Source organism: Aotus nancymaae, unplaced genomic scaffold (genome assembly GCF_030222135.1).
Source record: "Aotus nancymaae isolate 86718 unplaced genomic scaffold, 86718_ANA_hifiasm-v0.15.2.pri h1tg000072l, whole genome shotgun sequence".
In the NCBI taxonomy this organism is placed as follows: Eukaryota; Metazoa; Chordata; class Mammalia; order Primates; family Aotidae; genus Aotus; species Aotus nancymaae.
This window is the reverse complement of record NW_026988487.1, coordinates 12,195,523-12,222,114: the sequence shown is the minus strand read 5'-3', so window position 1 is coordinate 12,222,114 and position 26,592 is coordinate 12,195,523. Positions and strand designations below refer to the sequence as shown.

At 39.9% G+C, this 26,592-nt stretch overlaps 1 protein-coding gene across 3 annotated transcripts in view; it reads right to left on the bottom strand.

Moving 5' to 3' along the window:
- NUP88 (nucleoporin 88) overlaps window positions 1–26,592 on the bottom strand; it is a 31,177-nt gene that overhangs the window by 1,276 nt on the left and 3,309 nt on the right. The window contains exons 2-14 of one of the 3 annotated variants that reach the window (XM_021672756.2): window positions 25,690–25,859; window positions 24,023–24,148; window positions 20,623–20,709; window positions 19,047–19,223; window positions 15,198–15,384; window positions 14,252–14,399; window positions 11,145–11,243; window positions 7,522–7,612; window positions 4,156–4,257; window positions 1,114–1,272; window positions 396–569; window positions 223–288; window positions 3–83 (exon numbers count right to left, since the gene is read on the bottom strand). In XM_021672756.2, the coding sequence (XP_021528431.1) occupies window positions 3–83; window positions 223–288; window positions 396–569; window positions 1,114–1,272; window positions 4,156–4,257; window positions 7,522–7,612; window positions 11,145–11,243; window positions 14,252–14,399; window positions 15,198–15,384; window positions 19,047–19,223; window positions 20,623–20,709; window positions 24,023–24,148; window positions 25,690–25,859 (1,667 nt within the window). The remainder of the gene's footprint in view (window positions 1–2; window positions 84–222; window positions 289–395; window positions 570–1,113; window positions 1,273–4,155; window positions 4,258–7,521; window positions 7,613–11,144; window positions 11,244–14,251; window positions 14,400–15,197; window positions 15,385–19,046; window positions 19,224–20,622; window positions 20,710–24,022; window positions 24,149–25,689; window positions 25,860–26,592) is intronic. The other 2 variants (XM_012460537.3, XM_021672755.2) reach the window with 2 other exon arrangements.

The following is a 26,592-nucleotide window of genomic DNA, read 5'->3' as shown; positions in this document are numbered from 1 at the left end:
ACCTGTTCATGATATCCTCTTGTTTTTCCTTGGCTTCCTCATATTTGTCAGCTAAACGCTCAGCCATTTCCCGCAGACTTTTCCTAATGACATAAGAAACAAGAGACTCCTGGGGTCCACAACTTGATGTTGAAACCAACTAATGTGGCTCAGAATCTTAGGGTGAGAATATGGTTCCAGTCTTACTAACTTACTGTTTTCATCTCCTTATTTGACACTTACCTCTCCTCTCGACAATAATTGAGATCTTCTAGTTGTTTCTTTTTTTGTTCACATAATAATTTGACCCTTCAAGAACAAAAAGAAACAGTTTAAATCAGAAGCCAGGTCTAGGCTATGACACAGCATCAGCTACCAGCCAGCGATTAATCGTTTGTGAACAAAAGACATCATACCTCCGTTGAATCTCCTCCTTTGCCAAGTCCTGTTTAAGAATGTACTGTTCTCTGAATACCTGGGTGGCTCTGCTGATGAGCTGAAGACATTCTTCAGGAGGAGGGGCTATTTCCCTTTCAGAAGATCTTAAAAACAAAGTTACTAACTTTATTTTCCTTAGCTGAGTAAAACAACTGAAAATAGACTCAAGTCACAGGTGCTTTCAAACTTTTTATATTTTTTATTTCTTTGAGATGGAGTCTTACTCTGTTGCCCAGACTAGAATGCAGTGGTACGATCTCAGCTCACTGCAACATCTGCCTCCCAGGTTAAGTGATTTTCCTGCCTCAGCCTCCCCAGTAGCTGGGATTACAGGTGCCCACCACCACGCCTGGCTAATTTTTGTATTTTTAGTAGAGATGGGGTTTCACCATGTTGGCCAGCCTGGTCTTGAACTTTCTACCTCAGGTGATCTGGCCGCCTTGGCCTCCCAAATTGCTGGGATTACAGGTATAAGCCACCACTCCTGGCATAACTTACTTTTAAACACTTCCTATTTATCATTCTCAGGTGCCACTTCCCCCTACCCCATTAATTAATTAATTAAATATATCCAGTTTCTTCCAAATCCATCACAGTAAAAAGTAGATGAAACAGATGAGGACAGAAAGGATGCACAGTAATTATGAAGATGGAAGAGAACCCATTCATAAAACCGCTATGCCCAAGGTTGCATACTTCAAAAATGCTGGATTGGCAACATTACGTTGCAAAATGCTTCTAATATGCTTTTCAAAGGAATCTGGGGTTTCGGCCAGAATACGGAGGGGAGACTCTGCTACTTCAACATCTTCTCGAGTACAAAGCAGAGGAGGAGACGCTGGATGCACTGTACTTCTGCAAAATAGATAAGTAAATTGAAGTCTACCATGGAGTGATTTACTGTATTACAGAAAAGCAGAAATCACACTGATCCAGAACTTTCAGAATATAAAAATAAGGTGTTACTTTTGTAAAAGTGCAAGAATGCATGTTTTCCACCTTGAAAAGTGGAAAGCTACACCCTTACTCTTCCAATGTCCCCATCTGTCAAAGTATTTCTGATTGCCATTTCAAGTTATTTTTTAAAAGATCAAGGCAGCACAAAAACATAAACCCATCATGGATTCTGGCAAAGGACTTAAGAGCCAGTTTATAAGCCAGAGCCACAAACATAAATCACTTACCTGTTAGGTTTAGAGTTGACCAAAACCAATATTAAGCCTGGTAACTGCTGTATATACCATATTGGTTCTATATAATTTGATTTTTAAAAACTATTCACTCAAGTGCAAATACTCAAAAACACTTCAGAAAGAGCTTAAAAGATCTCCCAAACTTTGGCAGCATGTTAATTAAGTAACTTACTCTGAAGGCAGCAATTAAAATGTGAAAGTTTGGTCAGGTGTGATGGCTCAAGCCTGTAATCACAGCACTTTGGGAGGCCAAGGTGGGTGAATCACTTGAGATCAGGCGTTTAAGACCAGCCTGGCCAACGTGGTGAAACCTCGTCTCTATTAAAAATACAAAAATTAGTTGGGTGTAGTGGTGCACATCTGTAATCTCAGCTACTTGGGTGGCTGAGGGATAAGAATTGCTTGAACCCAGGAGGCGGAGGTTGCAATGAACTGAGATCACACCACTGCACTCCAGCCTGGGTGACAGAGCAAAATGGTCTATTTAAAAAAAAGGTGAAAGTTAAATAGCATTACTTTATAGACAACTTGTATTTCAGGGAGTTGGCAGAAATATTATTTGGAAGTATCCAGATAATTGGCTGGGTATGGTGGCACACGCCTGTAATCCCAGCACTTTGGGAGCCTGAGGCAGGCGGATCATCTGAGGTCAGGAGTTCGAGACCAGCCTAACATGGCAAAACCCCGTTCCTACTAAAAATACAAAACTTAGCTGGGCATGGTGGCGTGCACCTGTAATCCCAACTACTAGGGAGGCTGAGGCAGGAGAAATGCTTGAACCCAGGAGGCAGAGGTGGTAGTGAGCCAAGATCACGCCACTGCACTCCAGCCTGGGCAATGGCACAAGACTCTGTCTCAAAAAAAAAAAAAAAAAAAAAAAAGTATTCAGATAATCAATGTTTATATTTCCCCTTTGGGATTCATATTTATTCTGAAGTAACCTAGTGTGAGTAGGTTTTATTTTACTAAATGTACTGGGGGTCTTTAGAAAATATGCTGAGACAACTGGCAAGTAGGCAGTTTTTTCTCCAGTGATTATATTATTTTTGTTAGGTCTTGCTAGTTTTTAAGAGACTTTAGTATAAATAACACAAAACTGTATTTCTTTCTTTTTGCATCCAAATAGTATAATTTATCAACCTTCAAAGAGTATGGAAGATCCTCTAAGGTATGGTAAACTACTGTCAGCATTTGGCATTCATGTCAGCATCTAGAAGTACATGCTTTGAATAGTCAAGGGGTTGGAGTGATGTCTAATGTCTGAAGTTCAGTGACTTTTGTTTTTGGTACTCCTATTCCTGCATTTATATAACTCAGAATGAACTTTCAGGGCTGTTGGAAAAGGAATATAGTGATTATAGCTTAATTATCTGAGTTCCTTAAAGGAGGAAGGACTAAGAGTTCAGCTTTTTTATTTTTTTGAGATGGAGTCTTGCTCTGTCAACCAGGCTAGAGCGTAGTGGCGTGATCTCAGCTCAATGCAACCTCCGCCTCCCGGGTTCAAGCAGTTCTCCTGCCTCAGCCTCCCGAGTAGCTGGGATTATAGGCACCCGCCCGTGTTCAGCTACTTTTTGTATTTTTAGTAGAGTTGGGGTTCCACCATTTTGTCCAGGCTGGTCTCAAACTCCTGACCTTGTGATCCACCTGCCTCAGCTTCCCAAAGTACTGGGATTACAGGCGTGAGCCACTGCGCACAGCCCAGCTTTTTTTTTTTTTTAAAAAAAGATAACAGGGTCTTGCTGTGTCCGTCCCCCAGGCTGGAGTGCAGTGGCATGATCATGGCCCACTGCAGCCTAAAACTCTTGGGCTTAAGCAATCCTCTCACATCCTCTTCCTGAGTAGCTAGGACTGCAGGTGTGCACCACCGTATCTGGCTAATTTTTTTTTTTGTAGAGATAGGGGTCTCACTATTTTGCCCAGGCTGGTCTCAAACTCTGGGCCTACCAAAGCATTGGGATTACAGGTGTAAACCACCACTGCACCCAGCCTGAGTTCAGCTTTACTTCACTTTACATATTCTACAATGTCCCTCAGGCTGTCATAGTATGGACTTCTGAGTCAATCAGAGCCGCATCTATATCCCAGCTCTATTTGTTACCTATGACTTGAGCATTTACTAACCTCTCAATCCCTGTTTCCACTTTTATACAATGGAATTAACAGTGCCTTCCTCATAAGGCTGCCCAGATGATTCCAGGAGGCAGTGCAGGTACCTGGCTTACTTCTGAGCTTGGCAGATGGTCAGAACTTGATAATTACTACTCATATCGATAACGGAATTTGGTATTCAATTTTTGTATTTTTTTCCACATGCTGAAGAAAAGCTCCTGACTCTCAGCTAGGTGCAGATGCCAGAAACCATACCTAAAATGAAACCTTACAGAGATGAGGAACAACAGAAATATCCATTCTTCCAACCCTCAAGTCAGAAGCCAAAGCATAAACCACGTATGTATAGCTTCAAATTGGTCACTGAGTGCATTTTCCCAGCTTAGACATTGCAGAATTAACAACAGCTATGTGAAGAATATAAAGTGGGACATACAATAAAGGCCTTATGAGGCATTCATAAGTACTGGTGATGCAGATCATCGTGGGTCCCAGAATGTCAGGGACAATCCAAAATCCTCGAATTGGAGCTGGCTGCCTGGAAAAACACAGTCATAGTTAAATTACAAAGCAGCAAATGCAATGGAACCGAGAGCAAAGACATGACAGGTCCATGCCCTTCTCAGGGCTGGGACATCACATCAGCATGCCTGGGACATCCTATCAGTACCGTAACCTGGGACAGGTTGCCTGAGACATCCTATCAGTACCGTAACCTCAAAAGTGGTGGCTTGAAAACCTTTCATACAGCTCTACACTTTAGTCTAGAGCCCATGTGACTAAGTCACTCAGGAATCTCTAACTGTACAGTGGTACCCACTGTAATCTTGAAAGTTACATGTTACACTGATGATTGTTGATTACATGTCTGTCTATTTCTCCAACTTGCACATAAGCCCCAGCTATCTTTGTTTGCCTAGCCCAGTGTCTAACAAATTAAGTGATTAGAAACTACTGAATGGACAGAACTTCCGAGTTTCTCTCAGTGAGGCTCAACATCGGCGTCACAGGAAATCATTTAGCATGCACAGCATGCATCTCTCTCAATCTTCTTTCCAACTTCAGTGAAGACACTGGAAACTGTGGCCCTCAGATGGGAACTGTCATTCTCCCAACACGTTCTCCTAGCGGCTCCCATGCCCATCCCACCTGCACACCAACACACAACTGCCCCCGAATGCTGATGCTGCCTCCTCTCACACCTTCTGAAAATTGCACCATCAACTGTGTCGTTTCAAAATCTCCCTATTATCTACTTTCCCTCAGCTTACAAACTCATGTCTCTTCCATTTAAAACACTCCCCGATATAATGTTGGGTTTCCCTTAACCTATTCTTTCTCTGTCCCATTAGAACCAGCATTTTTTTTTCTTTTTTAGAGACAGAGTCTTGCTCTGTTGCCCAGGACGGAGTGCAGGGGCGTGATCTTGGCTCACTACAACCTCTGCCTCCCAGGTTCAAGCAATTCTCCTGCCTCAGCCTCCCAAGTAGCTGGGATTACAGGTGGCTGACACCATGCCTGGCTGATTTTTGTGTTTTTAGTAGAGACGGGGTTTCACCATCTTGGCCAGGCTGGTCTTGAACTCCTGACCTCATGATCCACCCATCTCAGCCTCCTAAAGTGCTGGGAGGGGTGAGCCACCATGCTGGGCCAGAACCAGCAGTCTTTCAACAGCAGTCGACACCACTAGTTCCCTTTCCATAGCTCCCATTTACTTTTTTGGAGGAGACATGGAGACAGTATCTGGAAGTTTATAAACTTTTACTTTTTATTATCAGTGTGAAATCTACACACCACTGGGCTATAGACTATGTAACCAGTAACCAGGTCAAAAATCAGGACACTGCAGGGGGGCTCAGAGTTCCCATGTGACCCTCCCTGGTCATAGCCTTTAACTCCCCAGAGAAGTAACCACTACTCTGACATTCAGAATATCGTGTCTTTGCTTTGCTTTACAGTTTTCCTATCTGTGTATTCATTCCTAGGCAAAACTGTTTAATTTTACCTGTTTCCGAAATTGACACAGATGGGATTTGGGGTTTTTGAGACAGGGTCTCACTCTGTTGCCCAGGCTGGAGTGCAGTGGCAAATCACTGCAGCCTTGACCTTATAGGTTCAAGCAATCCTTCCACCTCAGCCTCCTGAGTAGCTGGGACCACAGGTACATGCTACCACACCCGACTAATTTTGTTTTGTTTTGTTTTTTTTGAGATGCAATCTTGCTCTGTGGCCAGGCTGGAGTGCAGTGGTGTGATCTCAGCTCACTGCAACCTCTGCCTCCTGCGTTCAAGCAATTCTCCTGTGTCAGCCTCCCGAGCAGCTGGTACTACAGGTGTGCGCCACCACGCCCAGCTAATTTTTGTATTTTTAGTAGAGACAGGGTGTCACCATGTTGGCCAGAATGATCTCGATCTCTTGACCTCGTGATCTGCCCACCTCAGCCTTCCAAAGTGCTGGGATTAAGGCGTGAGCCACCGTGCTTGGCCTCACCCGGCTAATTTTTTAAATTTTTTGTAGAGAAAGGGTCTCGCTATGTTGCCCAAGATGGTCTCAAACTCCTGGCCTCAAGTGATCCTCCTGCCTCAGTCCCCCTAAAGTGCTGGGATTACAGGTGTGAGTTACCATGCCTGGCCTACATGGGATTTTATGTATTTTCTCTGTTCACTTTTTAACCTTGTACAGTTTGCTATCCTTCCCCTGCCCACCAAGTGTTTTCTCTCTGGTCCTCTATATTGCCAAACCTATACTATGTCTATTTCTTACTTGATGCTATTTGCCTCATGTCTGTGTATACTCAATGTCTAACAGAGTGCTTAGTAGATATCCAGTAACTGATGAACAGAATAAAGAGAGGTATCTAGGATACCTTCCAGGTTTCTACTGGGGATAAGTGGGTCGATATAGCACCCTTCAGAAAAATGGGACATAGGAGAGAGAGTAGCTTTAGGAAGACAGAAGACTAGTTAAGGGGACATCTGGAGTTTTATGTTCCTATAGGATATCTGAGTGGAGGAGCCCAATAGGCAGCTGGATATGTGCACCTGGAGTTCAGAGTAGTCCGGGCTAGGGTGATATGGATGTGGGAACTGCAGGACTGAAGACATGATTATGGCAGAAGTTACTCAGGAAAGGACCAAGAAAGAACTGAAAAGACCCAAGGAAAGAGTGGTTAGCAACACTTATAAGCAATGAGTAGAGAGAGAGGAACCTCCTCAAGAAGAAAACTTGAGAAAAGGGCCGCTGGAGGGACTGAAGGAGAACCTGGGGGGACAGATGTCAATGACGCCAAGGAGAGTGTATTTCAAAGAGGATACATGGGCAAACGCATCAAATAAACACAGCAGTGCAGTGAAGGGCACACACAGTCTCTGCTCTCATGGAACATATACATTCCAGTAGTGGTGACAGACATTAAACAAATGCAAATATAAATGGTATAATATGTGCTACAAAGGAAAAGAGAATAGGAGAATGCTAAGTTAGATTGGGGAGTCAACAGTGTTCTCTGTGAAGAAGTGACATTAAGATCAGAAAGAAGAGTAAGAGTCAAGAGAAGACAGCAAGCTGGGGCTGAGGTTGGGGAAATACCTTCCAGACAGAAACAATATGTGGAGTGATCATGGGGCAGGACAAAGCTTCTGATGAGCAGGATACTCTTAGGGGAGAAGTATCATGTCTGCAACTTACTTTCAAGTGATTCAGCAATGAATACTGTGGATTTGAGTGTAATGTATACATATATATCTGAATTACTGAAATGAACAATTGTTTTCTGTGTATAAGAGGGAGGGAAAGTCCTTACCTGCATGGCAATGGCTTTGTACAAAGGATGTGTTCAACAAAGCATTTCTGTTCCGTGGAGAGTTCCTGTAAACTATCCTTATCTTCTTCATCTACAACGGAAGACATTATATAAATTAACTGATGCTTAGACAAGTTTCTGAGTTAAAATGCTAATGATACTGGGTTAAATGCGATGAGGTTCTTGTCTGAAAACACTGCTTCTCAAGTACTATGCTTTTCTGACATAGGCATACCCTTTTTCCCAGGGAGTCTAGATTTCTGCCCCAAGAAGAAAAGTAGGATTTTCCTTGGTAATGTCTCTAAATGCAGAAATGTTTCACTAAGAACAGTCCCAGAAATCATTCTCTTCTAGGCTGTTTCTTACCTACACTGATTTTATTTTCACACAGGTTGAGTACCCTTTATCTAAAACGCCTGGGGGATCAGAAGTTTCAGATTTCATATTTTTTTTTGGAATTTGGAATATGTGCATTATATAGTAGTTGAACATCTCTTATCTGAAAATCTAAAATCCTAAATGTGCCAATGAGCATTTCTGTTGAGTGTCCTGACAGCCCTTAGAAATTTTTGCAGCTCAGTCAAGTTCAAGGATGGAAAAAAAAACCAATTTTGTAACATTTTGGATTTCAAATTTTCAGAGTAGGGATACTCAATCTGTAACAGTTTTTTTTTGGAGATGGAGTCTCCCTCTGTTGCCCAGGATGGAGTGCAGTGGCCCGATCTCTGCTCAGTGCAACCTGTACCTTCTGGGCTCAAGTGATTCTCCTGGCTCAGCCTCCTGAGACCGGGGACTACAGGCGCAAGCCACCACGCCTGGATAATTTTTGTATTTTCAGTAGAGACAGGGTTTCACCATGTTGGCCACACTGGTCTCAAACTCCTGAACTCAGGTCATCTGCCTGCCTCGGCATCCCAAAGTGCTGGGATTACAGGCATGAGCCACTGCCCCTGGCCTATAACAGCTTTTAGAAACGTAGTTCACAGTACCATACAAGTCATCCATTTTAAAGTATATCCATTAAAATATACAATTCAGTAAGTTTTTAGTATAAGAGTTGTATACTTATCATAACAATTTGGAATATTTTCATTTCCCAAAAAGAAACCCACATAACCATTAGTAATCACTCCTCAGTTTCCACCAAACTTCCCAGACCTAGGCAACTAATCTACTTTCTGTCTCTGTAGATTTGTCTATTCTGGACATCTCATATAAACAGCCATACAGTTGTCACTGGCTTCTTTCACTTAGCATCTGTTTGTGGTTCATCTATACTGTAGCATGTAACAGTACTTCATTCCTTTTTATTCTTGACTAATAATCTGTTGTATAGACATACATTTTATCCATTCATCAGCTTATGGACATTTGGGTATGTGGTTTTTGGGCTATGATGAATAATGTTGCTATGAACATTCATGTACCAGTATTTGTGTGGATATAGGTCTTTATTTCTCTTGGAAATATACTTAGGACTGGAACTATTAGGTATATGGTAACTCTATGAGTAATCATTTGAGGAACTGCCAGACTGTTTTCCAAAATGACTGCACCATTTTGCATTTTGATAAGCACTGTATAAGGGCCCCCATTTTTCCATATCCTTAACACTTGTTAATGTCCATCTTTTGCATTTTGGCTATACTAGTGGATGTGATGTGATACCTCACTGTGTTTTGTGGTGTTTTATTTCCGTAATGACTAATGATGTTGGACATCTTTTTATACACATACTATTTGCCCTACTGTATGTATTGAAAGCTAAGGGTTCTTTGGGAGGCTGAGGCGGGTGGATCACTTGAGCCCAGGAGATCGAGACCAGCCTGGGCAACATGGTAAAAGCCCATCTCTACAAAAAACACAAAAATTAGCTGGGCATGGTGGCTCACGCCTGTAGTCCCAGATACTTTAGGGGCTGAGGCAGGAGGATTGCTTGAGCCCAGGAGTTCAAGACTACAGTAATCTATGACAGCACTACGGTACTCCCGCCCGGACAATAGAGTGAGACCCTCTGTCTCTTAAAAGATTTTTTTTTTTAAATAGGGACATTATCTTGGTTTACCTGGGCAGACTCAATGTTATAAGGTTTTAAAAAAGTGAAACAGGCAGAGTGAAACATGAGAAGGACTCAACCCATCCCACTGTTGCTGGCTGGCTTTGAAGATAGAGGACAACTACAAGCCAAGGAATGTGGCAGGAGCTGACAAAGGGTAGGAAATGCATTCTACCCTAGAGCCTCCAGAAAGGAAAACTGCTCTGCCAACTAAAGCCCAGTGAGACCCATGTAGAACTTCTAACCTACAAAACTGAAAGATAGTGAGTTTGTAATTTTTTAAGCCACTAAATTTGTGATGATTTACTACAGTAACAGTAGGAAGCCAATACGGAAAGGATTCAGTCTTTTTAACATTAAGCATCGTGTTGGTTGCAAGTTTTTCCATAGATAAAAAGTTTCCTCATTAGTTTGAGGAAGTTCCTTTCTATTACTAGTTTGTTATTTTTAACATGAAAGGCTGCTAGATTTTCTTGTTTTTGAGACTCCTCTCGCTCTGTGAAGAATTGGTAATAATTTTTTTTTTTTTTAATTTTAAAAATTTTATTACTTTTTTTTGAGACGGAGTCTCTTTCTCTCACCCAGGCTGGAGTGCAGTGGCACAATCTCGACTCACTACAGTCTCTACCTCCCAGGTTCAAGCGATTCTCCTGTCTCAGCCTCCCGAGTAGCTGGGATTACAGCCAATGAGCCACCACACCTGGCTAATTTTTTTTTAGTAGAGACAGGGTTTCACCATTTTGGTCAGGTTGGTCTTGAACACCTAACCTCAAGTGATCTGCCTGCCTTGGACTCCGAAGTGCTGGGATTACCAGTGTAAACCACTGCGCCCGGCCGGTATTAATTCTTTAAATGTGAATCCATATGGTCCTTGGCTTTTCTTTTTGGATAGTTTTGATTACTAATCAATCTCTCTGAATCAGTTTTTTTTTTTTTTAGACGGAGTCTCACTCTGTCACCCAGACTGGCTGGAGTACAGTGGCACAATCTCGGCTCACTACAACCTCTGCCTCCTGGGTTTAAGCAATTCTCCTGCCCCAGCTTTTGGAGTAGCTGGGATTATAGGCACATGCTACCACACCTGGCTAATTTTTGTATTTCTAGTGGAGATGGGGTTTCACCATGTTGGCCACACTGTTCTTGAACTCCCAACCTCAGATGGTCCGCCTGCCTCAGCCTCCCAAAGTGGCATGAGCCACCGTGCCTGGCCTAGTTTCTATTTTTTTTTAAAGCACATTCTCCCAGACCCTGAATTCTATTTTGGTAGTTTGGGTTTTTTCTTGGAATTTGTCCATTCCATCTAGATTATCTAAATGGCAAACATTTGTTCATAGTATTCACTTAAAATCTTTTATTTCTGTAAGGTCAGTAGTAATATTCCCGCTTTTATTCCTGATTACAGCCAGTCTAGCTAAAGGCTTGTCAAATGTGGTTGATCTTTTCAAAGAACCTTCTGGTTTCACTGATTTTCTCTATTGTTTTTCCATTCCAAAATACTTTTCTGAAATCTATTAAATCTATTTTTCCTCTGAATTCTATTAAAAGTACAGAAAGTTAGTAAACTCACCTGATCCAAGAAATTTGTGAAGTTTATGAATCCAGGTTAGACCAACACTATGTACACCAGCTTCATGAGTACAGTGATATCTTGAAGGACACTTGGGATCTGCAAATGGAATGATTAATGATGTAAAGGCAGCCATTAGATATCTAAAAGAATTTACCTCAAATTTGTTGGCTACCCCATAATAGCTTACAAACACATTTGTTGATGGAAGGTTTTATAGGACTTTCATATTGTTAGGGGTTTTGAAATGTTAAAATTTGAATTCAAATTTCAAATAGATTTTAAGTACAGGTATACTTCAGAGATACTGTGGGTTTGGTTCCAGATCACTGCAATAAAGTGAATACAGAAATAAACTGAGTCACACAAATCTTTTGGTTTCCCAAAACATATGAAAGTTATGTTTACACTATGCAGAAAGTTATGTTTATACTAGTAGGTATGCAATAACATTATGTCAAAAAATATGTACATACCTTAACAATTTTTTATTGCTAAAAAATGCTGACAGAGAGACACAGTGAGCACATGCTGTTTGAAAAATGGTGCTGACAGACTCACTTGATGCAGGGTTGCCACACCTTTAACTTGTTAAAAAAACAAAAAACAAAAAAACTCACTATCTGTGAACCACAATAAAATCATAAAATGAGGTATAGCATATTTTAAAGTATAAAGAACGCAATCCAAATGTTATTTTCTAAATATGAACACAATGAGGTTCACCAAAATATAAATATGTTAAGTAACTCATTTATGCTTTTCTCTGTGCATTTATTTAGTTATTCAAAAGAAAATGATGGTTAAAATAGCAGCTCTGTAGAAAACCTATGCTTGCACACATCAACTTGAATAAAACTGTTGAAGCACATGCGCTCCTACAGCACAGGTATTACAAAAGACTTAAGCACAATGGCTCAGGGAATAGTTCTATCACAGTGTAGTAAGGTGTGAAATGAGAAGTGAAGTTTTGTATGTCTTCATAATGTTGACTTACGATAGTTTTAAAGGTTATTTTCAGTTTTGGATGCCCTTTTTGTTTGACGATCATTTATAACTAAGAAGCATGAGTAGTTGTTATACAATTTTAATTAACTGGTTTTGAAACAAAAATTTCTGTTCTTTAAGCCCTAGTATCAGTAAGACAATCCTCAGACTAAAAGATAAGCTACTGAATACCTATTTTATGTCAACGTATTTATCTCTATAACGCAGGGTTTTTATTACTAACATTAATGTTACTAAACTAAAACAAAATACAGAGATAAGGTATATATTAAAGCTGATAAAATGGCAACAGTTACCCATAAAATCCCTAAATTTTCCTTTTATCTAAGTCTTTGTTATTAGAGACTTTATCACAAATTAATGTTCTAAAGCTAATATATTATATTTCTGTCTTATATACTGAGGTTTCATAAAACATCTTAGAAAACAGCATTCTGCTATAAAAAGTTTAAAAACCCCTCATCTATGGGAACCAACCATTTGAGTAATTAAAATACTGAAAATTTTCATTTACCCGTATTTAAGACTTAAGGCTCAAATCATCTCATTAAATCTAACATGATTAAAATGACTTTTCACAATCTGTAGTGCTAACATCAACAGAAAAATCTTAATTTTGGGGTGTAAAACAAATTACTAAAGAGTCAACTTAGTTACAGGAAATTTGTTAGACACCACTCTATGTTATACTGTAGCCATTTCACTTTGTCACTAACAAATCTGGTGTGCCTCAGTGATAATATGCCTTGTTCAGCACAATCATGAAGAAGTCAAAAATTTCTTAAGTTTCACATATGAAAATGTTACTCTCATTAGAAGAACCAAGAAAAAGCTGGGCATGGTGGCTCACGCGTGAAATCCCAGCACTGCGGGAAGCCAAGGCGGACAGATCAGGAGTTTGAGACCAGCCTGACCAACATGGTGAAACCCCACCTGTACTAAAAATACAAAAATTAGCCAGGTGTCGTGATGCATGCCTGTAATCCCAGGTACTTGGGAGGTTGAGTCAGGAGAATTGCTTGAACCTGTGAGGTGGAGGCTGCAGTGAGCTGAGATCGATGTCTACACTCAAGATTTCCCAAAGATATATGTATCCATATAAGGAAACCAATTAGTTTATGTCACTTTACTTCATTTGGTCTGTTTCGTCATCTATAAAATTCTTAGACTTAATATAAATCTCAAAATACAAACCCAGTGTACTCTTTTTGCTAGTTTTTTATGTTAGGAATTCTGCTCCCTTAAATGTTTTGGCTATACTTTAGTACAGAGTTGAGGCTATTATTACCAAAACTAGGCAAACTGGCTAATAAGAGCTCTTATTTTTTGTAGACACAGGGTTTTGCCATGTTGAACAAGCTGGTCCCAAACTCCTGAGCTCACGTGATCCTCCTACCTCGTCCTCTCAAAGTGCTGGTCCACAGGTGTGAACCACCATGCCTAGCCCCATTTGGCTTTAAAAAAGAATGAAATCCAGTCATTCACCACAACAATAGTTGAGGCTATTATTACCAAAACTACTAGGAAATTACAAAATTCAAGTGATTACAAAAATAATCACTTGAACCTGGGAGGTGGAGGTTGCAGTGAGTTGAGATTGTGCCACTAAACTCCAGCCTGGGTGATAGAGCCAGACACCATCTTGGAAAAAAAAAAAAAAAAAAAAAAAATCCATTTGGTTTGTTGATGGACACTTGGGTTGATTCAGTATCTTAGCTATTGTGAATAACACTGCAATGGCATGGGAGTGCAGGTATCCTTCAACCTATTATTTCTTTTCCTTTTGACATGCCCAGTGGTGGAACTGCTAATATGGTAGTTCTATTTTTGATAGGACCAGGAAAAGTTCACTATTAGGAATCTGAGTGGATCTAGACCAAAGACCACTATTTTAAAACTTGGGAAATTTGCTCAGTCTGCCTTAGACAGAAAGTGTACTGTAGTGACTAAAAGGCAAAAAAACCAAAAACCAAAAAACAAAAAACAGCAAAAAAAACCAACCCAGTCAACTCTTTAAAGGCTGGAACCACAGAACAAATAAATTACACAGGAATAGTCTGTGATAGTCTTAGTATAAAAATCATGGGAAGAAGGCTTACCTCTATGAAGTTTGATTGGACAAGAAAAGTCAGAATCAAAAGGATCATCCTCTCCAGATGCTAGTTTCAGAGCAAGCTCCAGCTCAACACATTCAAACACATACAGAGAAGGAGTGAGGTCAATCCTGGAATCCCAGGACTTTTCTGACTGTAAAAAAAAGTGTTGTAATTTTGATCTTGCATGTTAATTTGAAAATGTACACAATTAAAAATAGAAGCAAAAACCTGGGTCAGGGCCAGCTGCAGTGGCTCATGCCCGAAATCCCAGCACTTTGGGAGGCTGAGGCGGGTGGATCATCTGAGTTCAGGAGTTCAAGACCTCCAACACAGTGAAACCCTGTCTCTATTAAAAATATAAAAAATTAGCTGGGCCCAGTGGTGGTGGATGCCTGTAATCCCAGCTACTCAGGAGGCTGAGGCAGGAGAATTGCTTGAACCCGGGAGGTGGAGGCTGCAGTGAGCTGAGATTGTGCCACTGCACTCCAGCCTAGGCAACAGGAGCAAAACTCCATCTCAAAAAATAAAAATAAAAAAAGTGGGGGAGGTTAAACATTGCTTTCAAATTCTTAATTCCACCTCTATCCTAACAGAGCACTGTTATTCTGGAGAGAAAACATCTCTCTTCCTTTCGGAAGATGTTTGTGAAAAAAGCCAATTCAGTGATTCCAAGGCTCTTTCTTTATATCTGTCCCTGAAGACTGCAATATGGAGATCAGAAAGTAACATGCAGACTGGTGGACCAAATAAGTTGGGCAACCTTCTAAGTTCGTTTCACTTAGATTGTTAAGTATGCTTCAGCGACTTATTTTAACTGTTTAATTTCCAAAATATCAGAAGTTCCATATATAAGCTAAAATTCCTCCTCATATATTAAGCATTCATATTGGGTCAGAAATCATACTAGGTGCTGAAGATACAAAACATATCCACAGTAGCCTGCACTTACTGTTTGGTCATCTTCTTCTTCCCCTTCCAGCACAACACAGTGATACAGCATTCCTGATTCAGTAGCAATCACTAAGATATTGGGGACACAAGGCAGGCAGAGTATAGCACAAGCATCATAACCATAGTTATCTTCAGCTGCAGGATGCATGGGCAATGGACCCAACAGCTTTCCAATATTTCCAGGGCTAAAGAAGGAATGAAAACATATTTGGGAAATGTTGACAACAACCATGCTCACCTCTTAAAGCCATTCTTTGACTTTGTTTTCCTCTAGCTATCAACCCTCATTATAAATGTAGTATACTCCCAACACTCCATCTTCTTGCTTTCCCACTCAGATTCTACCATTCTGGTGTTTCTCAACCAGAGATAATTTTGCCAGAGAGGACACTGGCAACGTCTGAAGACATTTTGGCTTGTCACAACTGGGTGTCACAACGTGGGAGGAGGTATTGGCCATCTAGTGGTTAGAGGCTGCTAAACATTCCCCCACAGCACCTCTAAAACAAACAATAATTCAGACCAAAATGTCAACAGTACAGACGTTGAAAACCCTTGTCCTAAATGTACTATGGTTTATGCTTTTCGCCACTCCACTGAAGCTACTGTGGCAAAGGCCACCTGTGAGATTTACTAAATCGTAAAGGCACTTAACCTTCTGCTGCATTTATCACTGGTTAACAATTACTGCTACTCATACTCTTAACAATTCTAACAGTTCTTTCTTACAGTTCTCTCTTCCTACTTCTTTAAACACACTTTTCTAATGTCCTGTTTAATTTCTGTCTCTTAAATATTGGTGTTCTCCAGGGTTCTGTCGTATGCATTTGACTTTTTTCAAAATAAATGCATAAATGAGAGCCTATTAAACTATGCCTGGTTTTAACTACCATCTATATTCCCAGACTACCAAATCCTTTCTTCTGAGACGTAACTTCTCTTCAGGGCTTTGGGCTCCACATTAAATTTGATTAGACAAATACTTATAATTGAGTGCTAGATTGATGCTCCCAGTGAATGACGGTTTAGTTGATGAGGCAGACATTTAACCAGAATTACTATACCATGTGGTAAGTGCAACAATAGAAGGATTTATGGTATACAAAAAAATGACAAAAAGATACAAAGATAGTGAAAAAAGCTATCAAAAATAAGAAAAACAGAGAAAGAATGATTTCTGGGAAGTGGGTCGTTGAGCATTCCAAGCTAGAGAGCAGTTTATGCAAGACAAGGAACTAAGAAGGAAACTTATTTAGTATGATGGGAGGCAAAGTACAAGGTCTAAGGCAATGGCAAAATGGCTAGACAGACATTCAGGACTGGCTTATGAAGTACACAGTGCTATGTTAAACTATTTGAAATCTACCTGCTGGGTACAGTATATCAGGTTTAAATCAAGTGATGGAACTTCACTTTATAAATCAATCTGGTATTAGGAAGACATGGAAGGGTCCAAAATGGGATTCATGGAAACTATTTAATAACCTGGGCAGATGATAAAGTTCTGAAGCAGGGACAAAGGAATCGAGATAAGGGTGTATATAACCAGGGTGTCCAATCTTTTGGCTTCCCTGGGCCACACTGGAAGAATTGTCTTGAGCCACATATAAAATACACTAACAGGTGATGAGCTTAAAAAAAGAAAAAGAAAGAAAATTGCAAACAAATCTCATGTTTTAAGAAAGTTTACAAATTTGTGGTGGGCCGCATTCAAGGCCATTATGGGCTGCATGCAACCTGTGGGTTGGACAAGTGTGGTATATACCTCCCCAAAATTTTAATCACAAAATCAATAGAAATTTTGTGATAGAACGTAAGGATAAAGCTCACACCTGTAATCCCAGCACTCTGGTAGGCCAAGGCAGGCGGATAACGAAGTCAGGAGTTCAAGACCAGCCTGGCCAAAATAGTGAAACCCCATCCCTACTAAAGATACAAAAAATTAGCTGGGCATGGTGGTGGGCACCTGTAATCCCAGCTACTTGGAGAATCGCTTGAGCCCAGGAGGTGGAGGTTGCAGTGAGCTGAGATCGCGCCATTGCACTCCAGCCCAGGTGAAAGTGCAAGACTCTATCTCAAAAAAAAAAAAGATAACTTCTGGGTTTTGGGCTAAGGTACTAGGTAGATCACAGTTTGGACAAATGAGGGCTCAGCAGTAAGAGGAGAAAGGGTAAGGGAAGGTACTAATGTTAACACAAAATCCTCCTGAGAGAGATCATGTGTGAAAGGCAGAGAACATTTCTGTCAATGAGAATGCACTCAATAGTGAATCCTTACCATTCTGTAACCTGTTGAGCTCTTTTCTAATCTTTATGGTTTTTGAGTATTCTCTTCTCTCTCCTGTAACCACTTCCGATTTTGTCAAGTGAATCCTTCAAGTCCAAGCTTTTGTAATAGCATTTCCTCAAAGTCTTCCAAGATCAGCAGGCCTACTCATTTACTCTATCACACTCTCATAGAACCCTGTGATGCCCTGAGCACATGACACTGTACTATAGTTATTGGTTTAGTTGTATGCCCTTCTGGTAGGTAAGGAACCAGAGCAGGAACCTTGCCTTCAACCTTGTATTTCCATCTTCTGCCACACAGTGGGGCTCTGAATAAGTACTGTTAAGTAGATTTATAAGCAAATAAATCTAACGCTCAGCCCTTAGCCTTATGCCTCTGTAGTTTCCTGCCAAATTCTTAACCTGTAGACTCTCTCACCATGACGGATGATTCTCATGCCTCTATTTTAATTTTTCTTCATTGTCTCTCATCATCCTGTATTTCCAACTGTCCATGGAGTATTTCCATTTTATTGGGCCAATACTACGTTACACTGATTTATTTAAAAATAAATCTTCTCCCCCAATTAGCTGCCTTTACTGACCTGTTTCTGTTCATGGAATACTCCTAATCCAAACAGTAACTAAGTCTTATTTATCCCTCCTTTGTTGTTAACTACGTTTCATTTACCTCCATACTACTACCACCCAAGTTTTATAAACTATAAGCTCGATTTTGCAAAACTTCTTTAAAAGTCTCTCTGTCTCAGTCCCTTCCCTAACCAACTGTTTTGTCCTTCTGCTCAGAAACCATCACTGGCTTCCTACTATCCTATTCCTACAGAAAAAAAAAAATCCACACTCACTCTTTATCAAAGTGTTTTTAATGCCAGCAAATTTTCTCTGGGTAGATACTTCTAGCTTTATCATTTAATGCTCCCTACATGAATCCTCAGCTCTAGCCCAGAATGTCTAACAACTGAACCTTGAATGATGCTTATTTTCATACTTTACTTTATGCTGCCCTTGATAGAAATGGTCTTACCTTTCCTTGATACTTCATCTAATCCTGAATGAGACCTTTAAGGCACACATGACCGCACTACTTCTCTGCGAAAATTTCCTTAACCTCCTAGTCAGAATCATCTCTTTTTCCTCTGGGTTCTTACTGTCTGTGTACCAATAATGTGGTATGGATAAGTATTTTTTCATGTGTATATACGTCTTTCTCCCCACAACTGGGGCATAAGATAGAGAATGCCATGTATAACCATCCCCATGGTGCCTTGTTCATATAAGATAAACAATAAGCACTTGTTCAGATAACTAGAATTTGTGAACACAAATCCAGGCCTATCATAAGTGATTATCCAAGAATTCTACAGAACTTACCCAAATAATATTAAGAAATGAAAGGCAAAATGATCTGTACTAACTCTTTCTCAAAAATATGCAAGCCAAGCATCTGAAGGCTGCAACACTTCCAAACTCAAAAACATGGCTCCCAAGTCCAATGTCAACAATCTCTACTGAAGCACAAGGTGAGTTTTCATTTCAGGTGGGTTACCACCTCAACTTACCTGTGTAACAGACTAACATATGTCAGGAAAGTCTCTCCATTCTCATATAAGATGTACAGTGGGTATGCCACTACTTCATCTTTGCCTTTTTGTCCAAATAAATTCCTTGGGACTGCTGCCAATGGCCCAAAGTCAAATGCAACTGCTGTCTCTCCTAGAGATGCAGTATATGCCCTTCTGGAAAGAGATGTAAAAACCAACTTGTTAAAAACAAAAACAACAAAAAGTAAAAAGAAAAAAAAAACAAAAAAACAAAATGTCTAATAATAGGAGGTGGGTATGTATGGAATTTGTAATTAATGGACTGAAAAGACAAAAAATGACTATGAAGAATGTTAACATTTAAAAATTCTCATGAAATTAAGTGAAAAAAGCTGGCCATAAAATTATTTGGTGCTACTCTCATCTTAAATAGTTTAAATACATATACATACACACACATAACTGCAAAAAGGAAACAGGAAAACACGTGAAAAAGTCAACAGCTGTCTCTGAGCAGCAGGATCTGTAAGTTCTACCAATACATACAAGCACCTACTCTGTGCCATGCACTTTTCTAGGGTCTGGGAATGTATCAGTGAATTAAACAAATGCCCTGCCCTCTAGAAAGAGACATACCACAAAAAGAGAAGAAATAAAGATGGAATATAAACTCAGAAAATGTTACAAAGTAGAGTAAGAGGATATTGATGGAGGTGCTACTTTAGTTGGTATGGGAAAGACTCTGATAAGATATTTGAGCAAAGATCTGCAGGAAGTAAGAAAGCAAGTCTGTGGTTCACTAAGGAAGGAGCAGTCGAGTTGAAGAGCAAAGGCTCTAAGGTAGAAGATGCTTGATGTCTGTGGAATGGCAAGGAGGCCAAGGTTGCCAGAGCTCAGAGAGCTGGGGCACGTGGAAGGAATAAAGCTGGAAAGGCAATCAGGTGGCATACCTATTGGCCCTTTATAGGTAAGGACTCTGGGAAATCAATGGGGTGTGGAGAACAGGGAAGTAGAATGATTTGATTAAACTGAAAGGATCACTTTGGCTGCTGTATTGAGACAGGCTATAGGAGATTACAAAAAGATTTTCATTTTCTTAATATTTTGATTTATTTTTCTCAATTTTCTATAGCAAATATACATTACATGTATATCAAGAAGACAAACCATAAAACCATGCTGTTTTTATATTTTAAAATTTAGTGTAATTATTCAGGAAGATTCTAGTTCAATACAAGGCTAACAAATACGGTTAAAATGAAATCACAATTTCATATAGTAAAGAGAGTAAACATCAGTGCAAGATATTATCTTAGTTTCTTTATCACATAGGTGATATAGAAGTGAACAGTGGCTTAGGCCTGTAATTCCAGCACTTTGGGAGGCTGAGATGAGCAGATCACTTGGGCCCAGGAGTTCTAGACTAGCCTGGTCAACATGACAAAACCCTGTTACTACTAAAAATACACTTACTTCTCACATTACCAAAAGCAGGCTAGCCACCTCTGAAAAACCTTGCAATTTGTTAAAACTGCATTTATAATCCCAATAAACTAATTTAAAAAAACATTTCATGACTCAAATAAAAACTTACCCTTTATTGAGTACTAGACTTTCCTCTTCGGCTTCTGAAAGTATAATCACCTTAGTGGGTGTCTGGGGTTCACGCAGAGAGTAAATTCTAGCAACCAAAAGAGAAGAAAACTAGCACTTAAAATTCTCTTTCATTTCCCAAAAGTGCACTTTCCTCTCCATCTAGTCAGTTCTTGCTTAATAGTTTTTCTACCACTTATCACAACTATTTCTTTGCAAAGATCTTGCTGTTGCTAAGTAGCCTACTTCATTTATTTTTTAAATACATAAGGGAGGTTTCATAGGGACCTGAAGAAATGTTCTCTATCCTTACCAATATTCTTTAACAGCCTATTCCATACTATTGCACCTCTGTCACTCTCTTCCTGAGCCCTTAGCTATACCTGCCTTGTCTAGTTATCTATTGCCCCTAAGCTTGCCAGTTTTCCTTCAACTACACACATCTAACTCTGCCTATAAGACCAAATCCTACCAAAGAAAGAACCATATCTTATTCATTATATGCCAACTGGCTAACAGAGTGAGTGATATTTAGCCTGAAAATCTATTTATGTAAGACTCAATATTGCCCGGGTGTGGTGGCTCACACCTGTAATCCTAGCACTTTGGTAGGCCGAGGTGGGCGGATAACTTGAGGTCAGGAATTTGTGACCAGTCTGGCCAACATAGTGAAACCCTGTCTCTACTAAAAATACAAAAATTATTTGGGCATCATGGTGCGCACCTGTAATCCCAGCTACTAGGAAGGCTGAGGCAGGAGAATTGCTTGAACCTGGGAGGCGGAGGTTGCACTGAGCTGAGATCATGCCACTGCAATCCAGCCTGGGCAACAGAGTGAGACTCCATTTCAAAAAAAAGATCCAATATCATGTCATCTCTATTTTCTCAAGGGAAAGTACAATACTGAATTTTTTTTAGCCAAAATTATTTTAATTTAAAGTAATCTATATTTCATTGCTTCTTGGCCTTTTGGCTAAGATCAAATGTAAAGTAACCTATATTTCACAGCATACGTGGCTATTGTGAAAAAGTGAAAGACTTTTCAAAAGGCCAGTAATGTCATTTTAGAAATCTAGTGTCTCTTATAAGGTCTTTTTATATTAGTCACTTATTTTGTCTGACGCCACTAAGAATTTTTAAACTTGGTTTCTTCCAATATCAGTAAAATGCCACATAAGCATTTAATAAATGTTTATAATGATAATTTGATCCATTTGAGTACACATTTATTATGGTCTTCCTAGGTTCCTACAAGCATTCCTAACTTTGAAATACACATAAATACTAGACAATAACATTGTACTGGGGAACAGTAAAAGAAAAAGTAGTGCTACAGGGCATTCAGTGAAAATTTTCTTTTGCTCTGAAATTGCCAAAAAGTTCCAAAGCTTAGGAAAACAGAAGTGTTAAGTACCACATATTTTAAAAAACAACCTTCAGTATTTGGGGCCAGATACTTCCTTTGGGGTTTAAGAACTGTACCTATGCTATCTTCCCACCATCTCCGTTTCCATCATAGTATATAAAAGGAAGACTAAGAAGAGAGGATGTCAAAGAGTCCTTAGGAGTACAGTATAATGTTTGTAATGGGAAGATTTTCCCTCCCCTCATTCTCTGCCCTGAACTCCAAAGCCAAATGAGTGGGCAGAGAAGGCTCTAGGAAATAGCCAGATGTGGAGGTACCAGTAATAAGGGAGATGGGTGCCACTTCCTAGCTCAATGGCCCTTAGTCACTTAGTAGCTGTCTATTATTAGATCGAAAAACATAGCAATGTACACATCACGCTCAATACTATCTACAGTTTCAGGCATTCACTGGGAGGTCTTGGAATCCTGCAGATAAGGTGTACTGTACCTCATCCTGAGATATGATTTGGGGCATAAAGAACTGACAGGGGCCAATGGGAACCAGAGCTCCTCAGTGATGGGGAGAGCTGGAAATTAAACACTGCTCTCCAACATAAACACACACCCCATCTATGCAGAGACTACCATCACATTAATAGAGTTCATTAGTGACAGATGAACTAGATTAAAACAAAATCAGGCATACTTCCCCATCACTCACAGGCTACCAGTTAGGTAAGATCTCTACCTCACCTATCCCACTCCCTTACCCCACACTGAAGGAGTTAGATTTGAAGGAAGGAGGAGGCAATCCTATTCTTTACACTTCACCCCATACCCCAAAGTGCTGGGATAGGAGGAAGAATAAAAGAATAGACTGCACATTCTCTGATCACTTCTGATCCCACAAAACACAGGTCTGACCTACAAAAGACCCAGCACATAGTTGTGAAATAGATTTGAGATCAAATAGCTTTTGAAATTTTTATTTTCTTTAGACAGGGTCTCACTGTCACCCAGGCTGGAGTGCAGTGGTGCAATCATGGCTCACTGCAGCCTCAAACTCCTGGGCTCAAGCAATCCTCCTACCTCAGTCTCCTGAGTAGCTGGGACTACCGGCACATGCCATTATGCCCAGCTAATTTATTGTAGAGACAGGATCTCACTGTGTTGCCCAGATTGGGTCTTGAACTCAGAGGCTCAAGTAATCCTCCCACCTCAGCCTCCCAAAATTCTGGGATTATAGGTGTAAGCCACTGCAACTGGCCATGATCAAGAGTTTTAAACTGGACACACTGTTTTCATAACTAGAAGTAACCAGAAAGCTATGGGGATCTGTGTAAGATACCATTAAGGGGTCAGTCATTCAGCAATGAAGGAAGATTTAGTAGAGCACAGTTAAAAGCAGTGCAGATTAAGAAAAATAAAACTGGGGGGTAGGGTGGTGGAAAAAAGAAAAAAAAGAAAAAGAAAACTGGAGGTATCTGTACCTCTGCTGAGTCCTCCCAATAACTTTTTACATAAGGCCAATCTAGAAAGTTCACTGATAATACAGAAATCTACATAGGATTAGGGCATTTAATCACAGAGTGCAAAGCATGGAAGGGGCTTTAAAAACTATTGAATCAATCTGCTCAACTTCAAAGATTGGAAATTAAGCCCCCACCCCTAAAAAGAAATTCAAGATCTCAAAGATAACAGAAGAGGAGGTGGGACAAGAATTCAGATCTCTCAATTTATACTTATATTCTCTTTCCTTTATGCTACATTATCACCAAAAGGGTGACATAATGAAAAGAGTTTTGGAAAGATTATTCTAACAGATTAAACTAGGAGATACTTGGAGGCAAGAAAACTAGTTGAGAATAGCAGTAATTAAGTCATGTAAGTTAGGCCAGTTAAGCAATTCTTAAGATTGAGAATGGGTTACAACAGCCATCAAATAAAAGCATTGACTCAATGACTCATTTGTTCTACGTTGAGCTGTTAATTGGCAAACAGGAACAGAGCTTTCCCACTCATAAGGCTTCAAGAGAGATAAGAATAAAATTTACCTTATTACGTTGTCTGATGTTAACAGCACTATGTGGGGATCCAGTATTTCACTAGGATACCATGAAGCATGCTTTAGAGTCAGAGAGGTAGAACTGGTGAAAAATCTCTCAGCAACTGGAGTAGTACTAAAATAAAGATAATAATTTTCCAAAACATTTTGTACAACTTGGATGAAAAATCTTCTAAAGGAACTTTTTTTTTTTGAGACAGAATTTTGCTTGTTGCCTAGGCTGGAGTGCAATGGTGTGATCTTGGCTCACCAAAACCTTCACTTCCTGGGTTCAAGCGATTCTCCTACCTCAGCCTCCTGAGTATAGGTGTGTGTCACCACGCCCAGCTATTTTTTGTATTTTAGTAGAGGTGGGGTTTTACTATGTTGCCCAGGATGGTCTCAAACTCCTGAGCACAGGGAATCCACCCGCCTTGCCTTGGCCTTGCAAAGTGTTGGGATTACAGGTATGAGCCACCACGCCCAGCCCCAAATTATAGTATATTTGATACATAGACATACATTTTAGGATGATTTGACTTAGGATTTTTGATACATATTTCATACAGTACAAGTGTTTTCAGATACAGTATCTTATTTGATCCTTTTACTAACCCTATAAGGAAATTACAATGGCAGATATTATCAATCCTATTTTTAAAATGAGGAAACAGAGATTTAGAAAATAAAAAGTTTAAGGGGATTTAACTTGTAAGTTGTGGAGCTAAAGGTAGGTTTCTGCCTTATACAGATGATCCCCAATTTTACAACGGGTTTATCAGGACATAACCCATCATAAATCAAGGAGCTCCTTATGACTCATGATGGGGTTACCCATCATAATGTTGAAAAATACTAAGTCGAACTATCCTAAATCAGGGATCATCTGCTGTGTTGTCAACAATAAATGCATTTTCCATGTACACTGGGTTTATCAGGACATAACCCAATCATAAGTTGAAAAGCATCTGTACTCTTTTCAGTAGATCTTTCAGACTCACTTTTTTGGATTTGTTGAAAAAGAAATTATATAAAAATAGGCCAGGCGCGGTGGCTCACACCTGTAATCCTAGCACTCTGGGAGGCTGAGTTAGGTAGATCACTTGAGGTCAGGAGTTCAAGACCAGCTTGGCCAACACGGTGAAACTCCGTCTCTACTGAAAATAAAAAAATTAGCTGGGCATGGTAGCGCTTGCCTGTAATCCCAGTTACTTGGGAGGCTGAGGTATGAAAATCACTTGAACCTAGGAGGCGGAGGTTTCAGTGAACTGAGATTGTGCCACTGAGCCACTGAACGCCAGCCTGGGTGACAGAGCAAGCCTCCATCTCAAAAAGAAAAAAAAAAATTATATATTATATATATATAAAAAATACTTAGATAAACTTATGGCAAATTTCTGGCTGACAGATAGTAACTACATTTACAAAATCTTACTTCTACCTAATTAAAAGAATGGTTTAGCCCCCAAAGAGACAGCAATGTGATAATTAAGGCAGAATAAAAGTACAATCACACACATACTATAAACATTGATAACATAAGAAGCCAGTCTGCAGACCATGAGGAGTGCTCTAATGTTTCAAGAGTAGTATACTAAACATGCTTTAAGAATCACTGGTATTGAACAATTTTCTGTACATATCATAAAAAATACAGATAAATATTATACAACTTACCTACAATTCACTGTTGATTTTCCACCTTCAAATTCAGAATTCTTCCCCCATCTTTTAGGTAATTCTAATACCATAAGTCCTTTTATTCCTATAAGCGCTACATGATGTTGTGTTGGACTTAACAAGACTTGATAGATTTCAAACAGGGGTGGATTCATGCAAAGCAATCTCTGAAAATTAAAGCATACCAGTCAATATAGTTAATTTTAATATAAATATAAATGGAAGTTACTTGAAATCACAGTAATACTTTACTACAATTATAGGATAATAAAACTCTAGATAAAGTACTCACACTTGTACCACTAACTCCTTTTTTTTTTTTTGAGACTGAGCCTCGCTCTGTTGCCAGACTGGAGTACAGTGGCGCGATCTTAACTCACTGTAACCTCCGCCTCCTGGATTCAAAGGATTATTCTGCCTCAGTCTCCTGAGTAGCTGGGACTACAGGCATGCACCACCAGCTAATTTTTGCATTTTTAGCAGAGATGGGGTTTCCCCATGTTGGCCAGAATGGTCTCCAACTCCGGACCTCAGGTGATCCGCCTGCCTTGGCTTCCCAAAGTGCTGGGATGACAGGTGTGAGCCACCATGCCCAGTCATGAAATATTTTTAATCATTTAGATTGGAATGTTAGATAATATGCATCAGATTTCCTTACCTTGATTAATAAAGACTATTACACATAATGTTCTATCTTACTGTTAGGGTCAAGCTGCCTCAGAAAACCCCCTCCGAGCAAGCTGACCCCACTCCCAATCTGACTGCTCCGCAGCTGCATTCCTGAACTCCTATCTAGGTGCTACAATTAAGCAAAGCTTGATTACAGTCATCTGGTCAGCTTGGGGGAGGACAGGGTAAACAAATGTTTGTTATCCATATTTGTAAATTCCTGTTTTACAC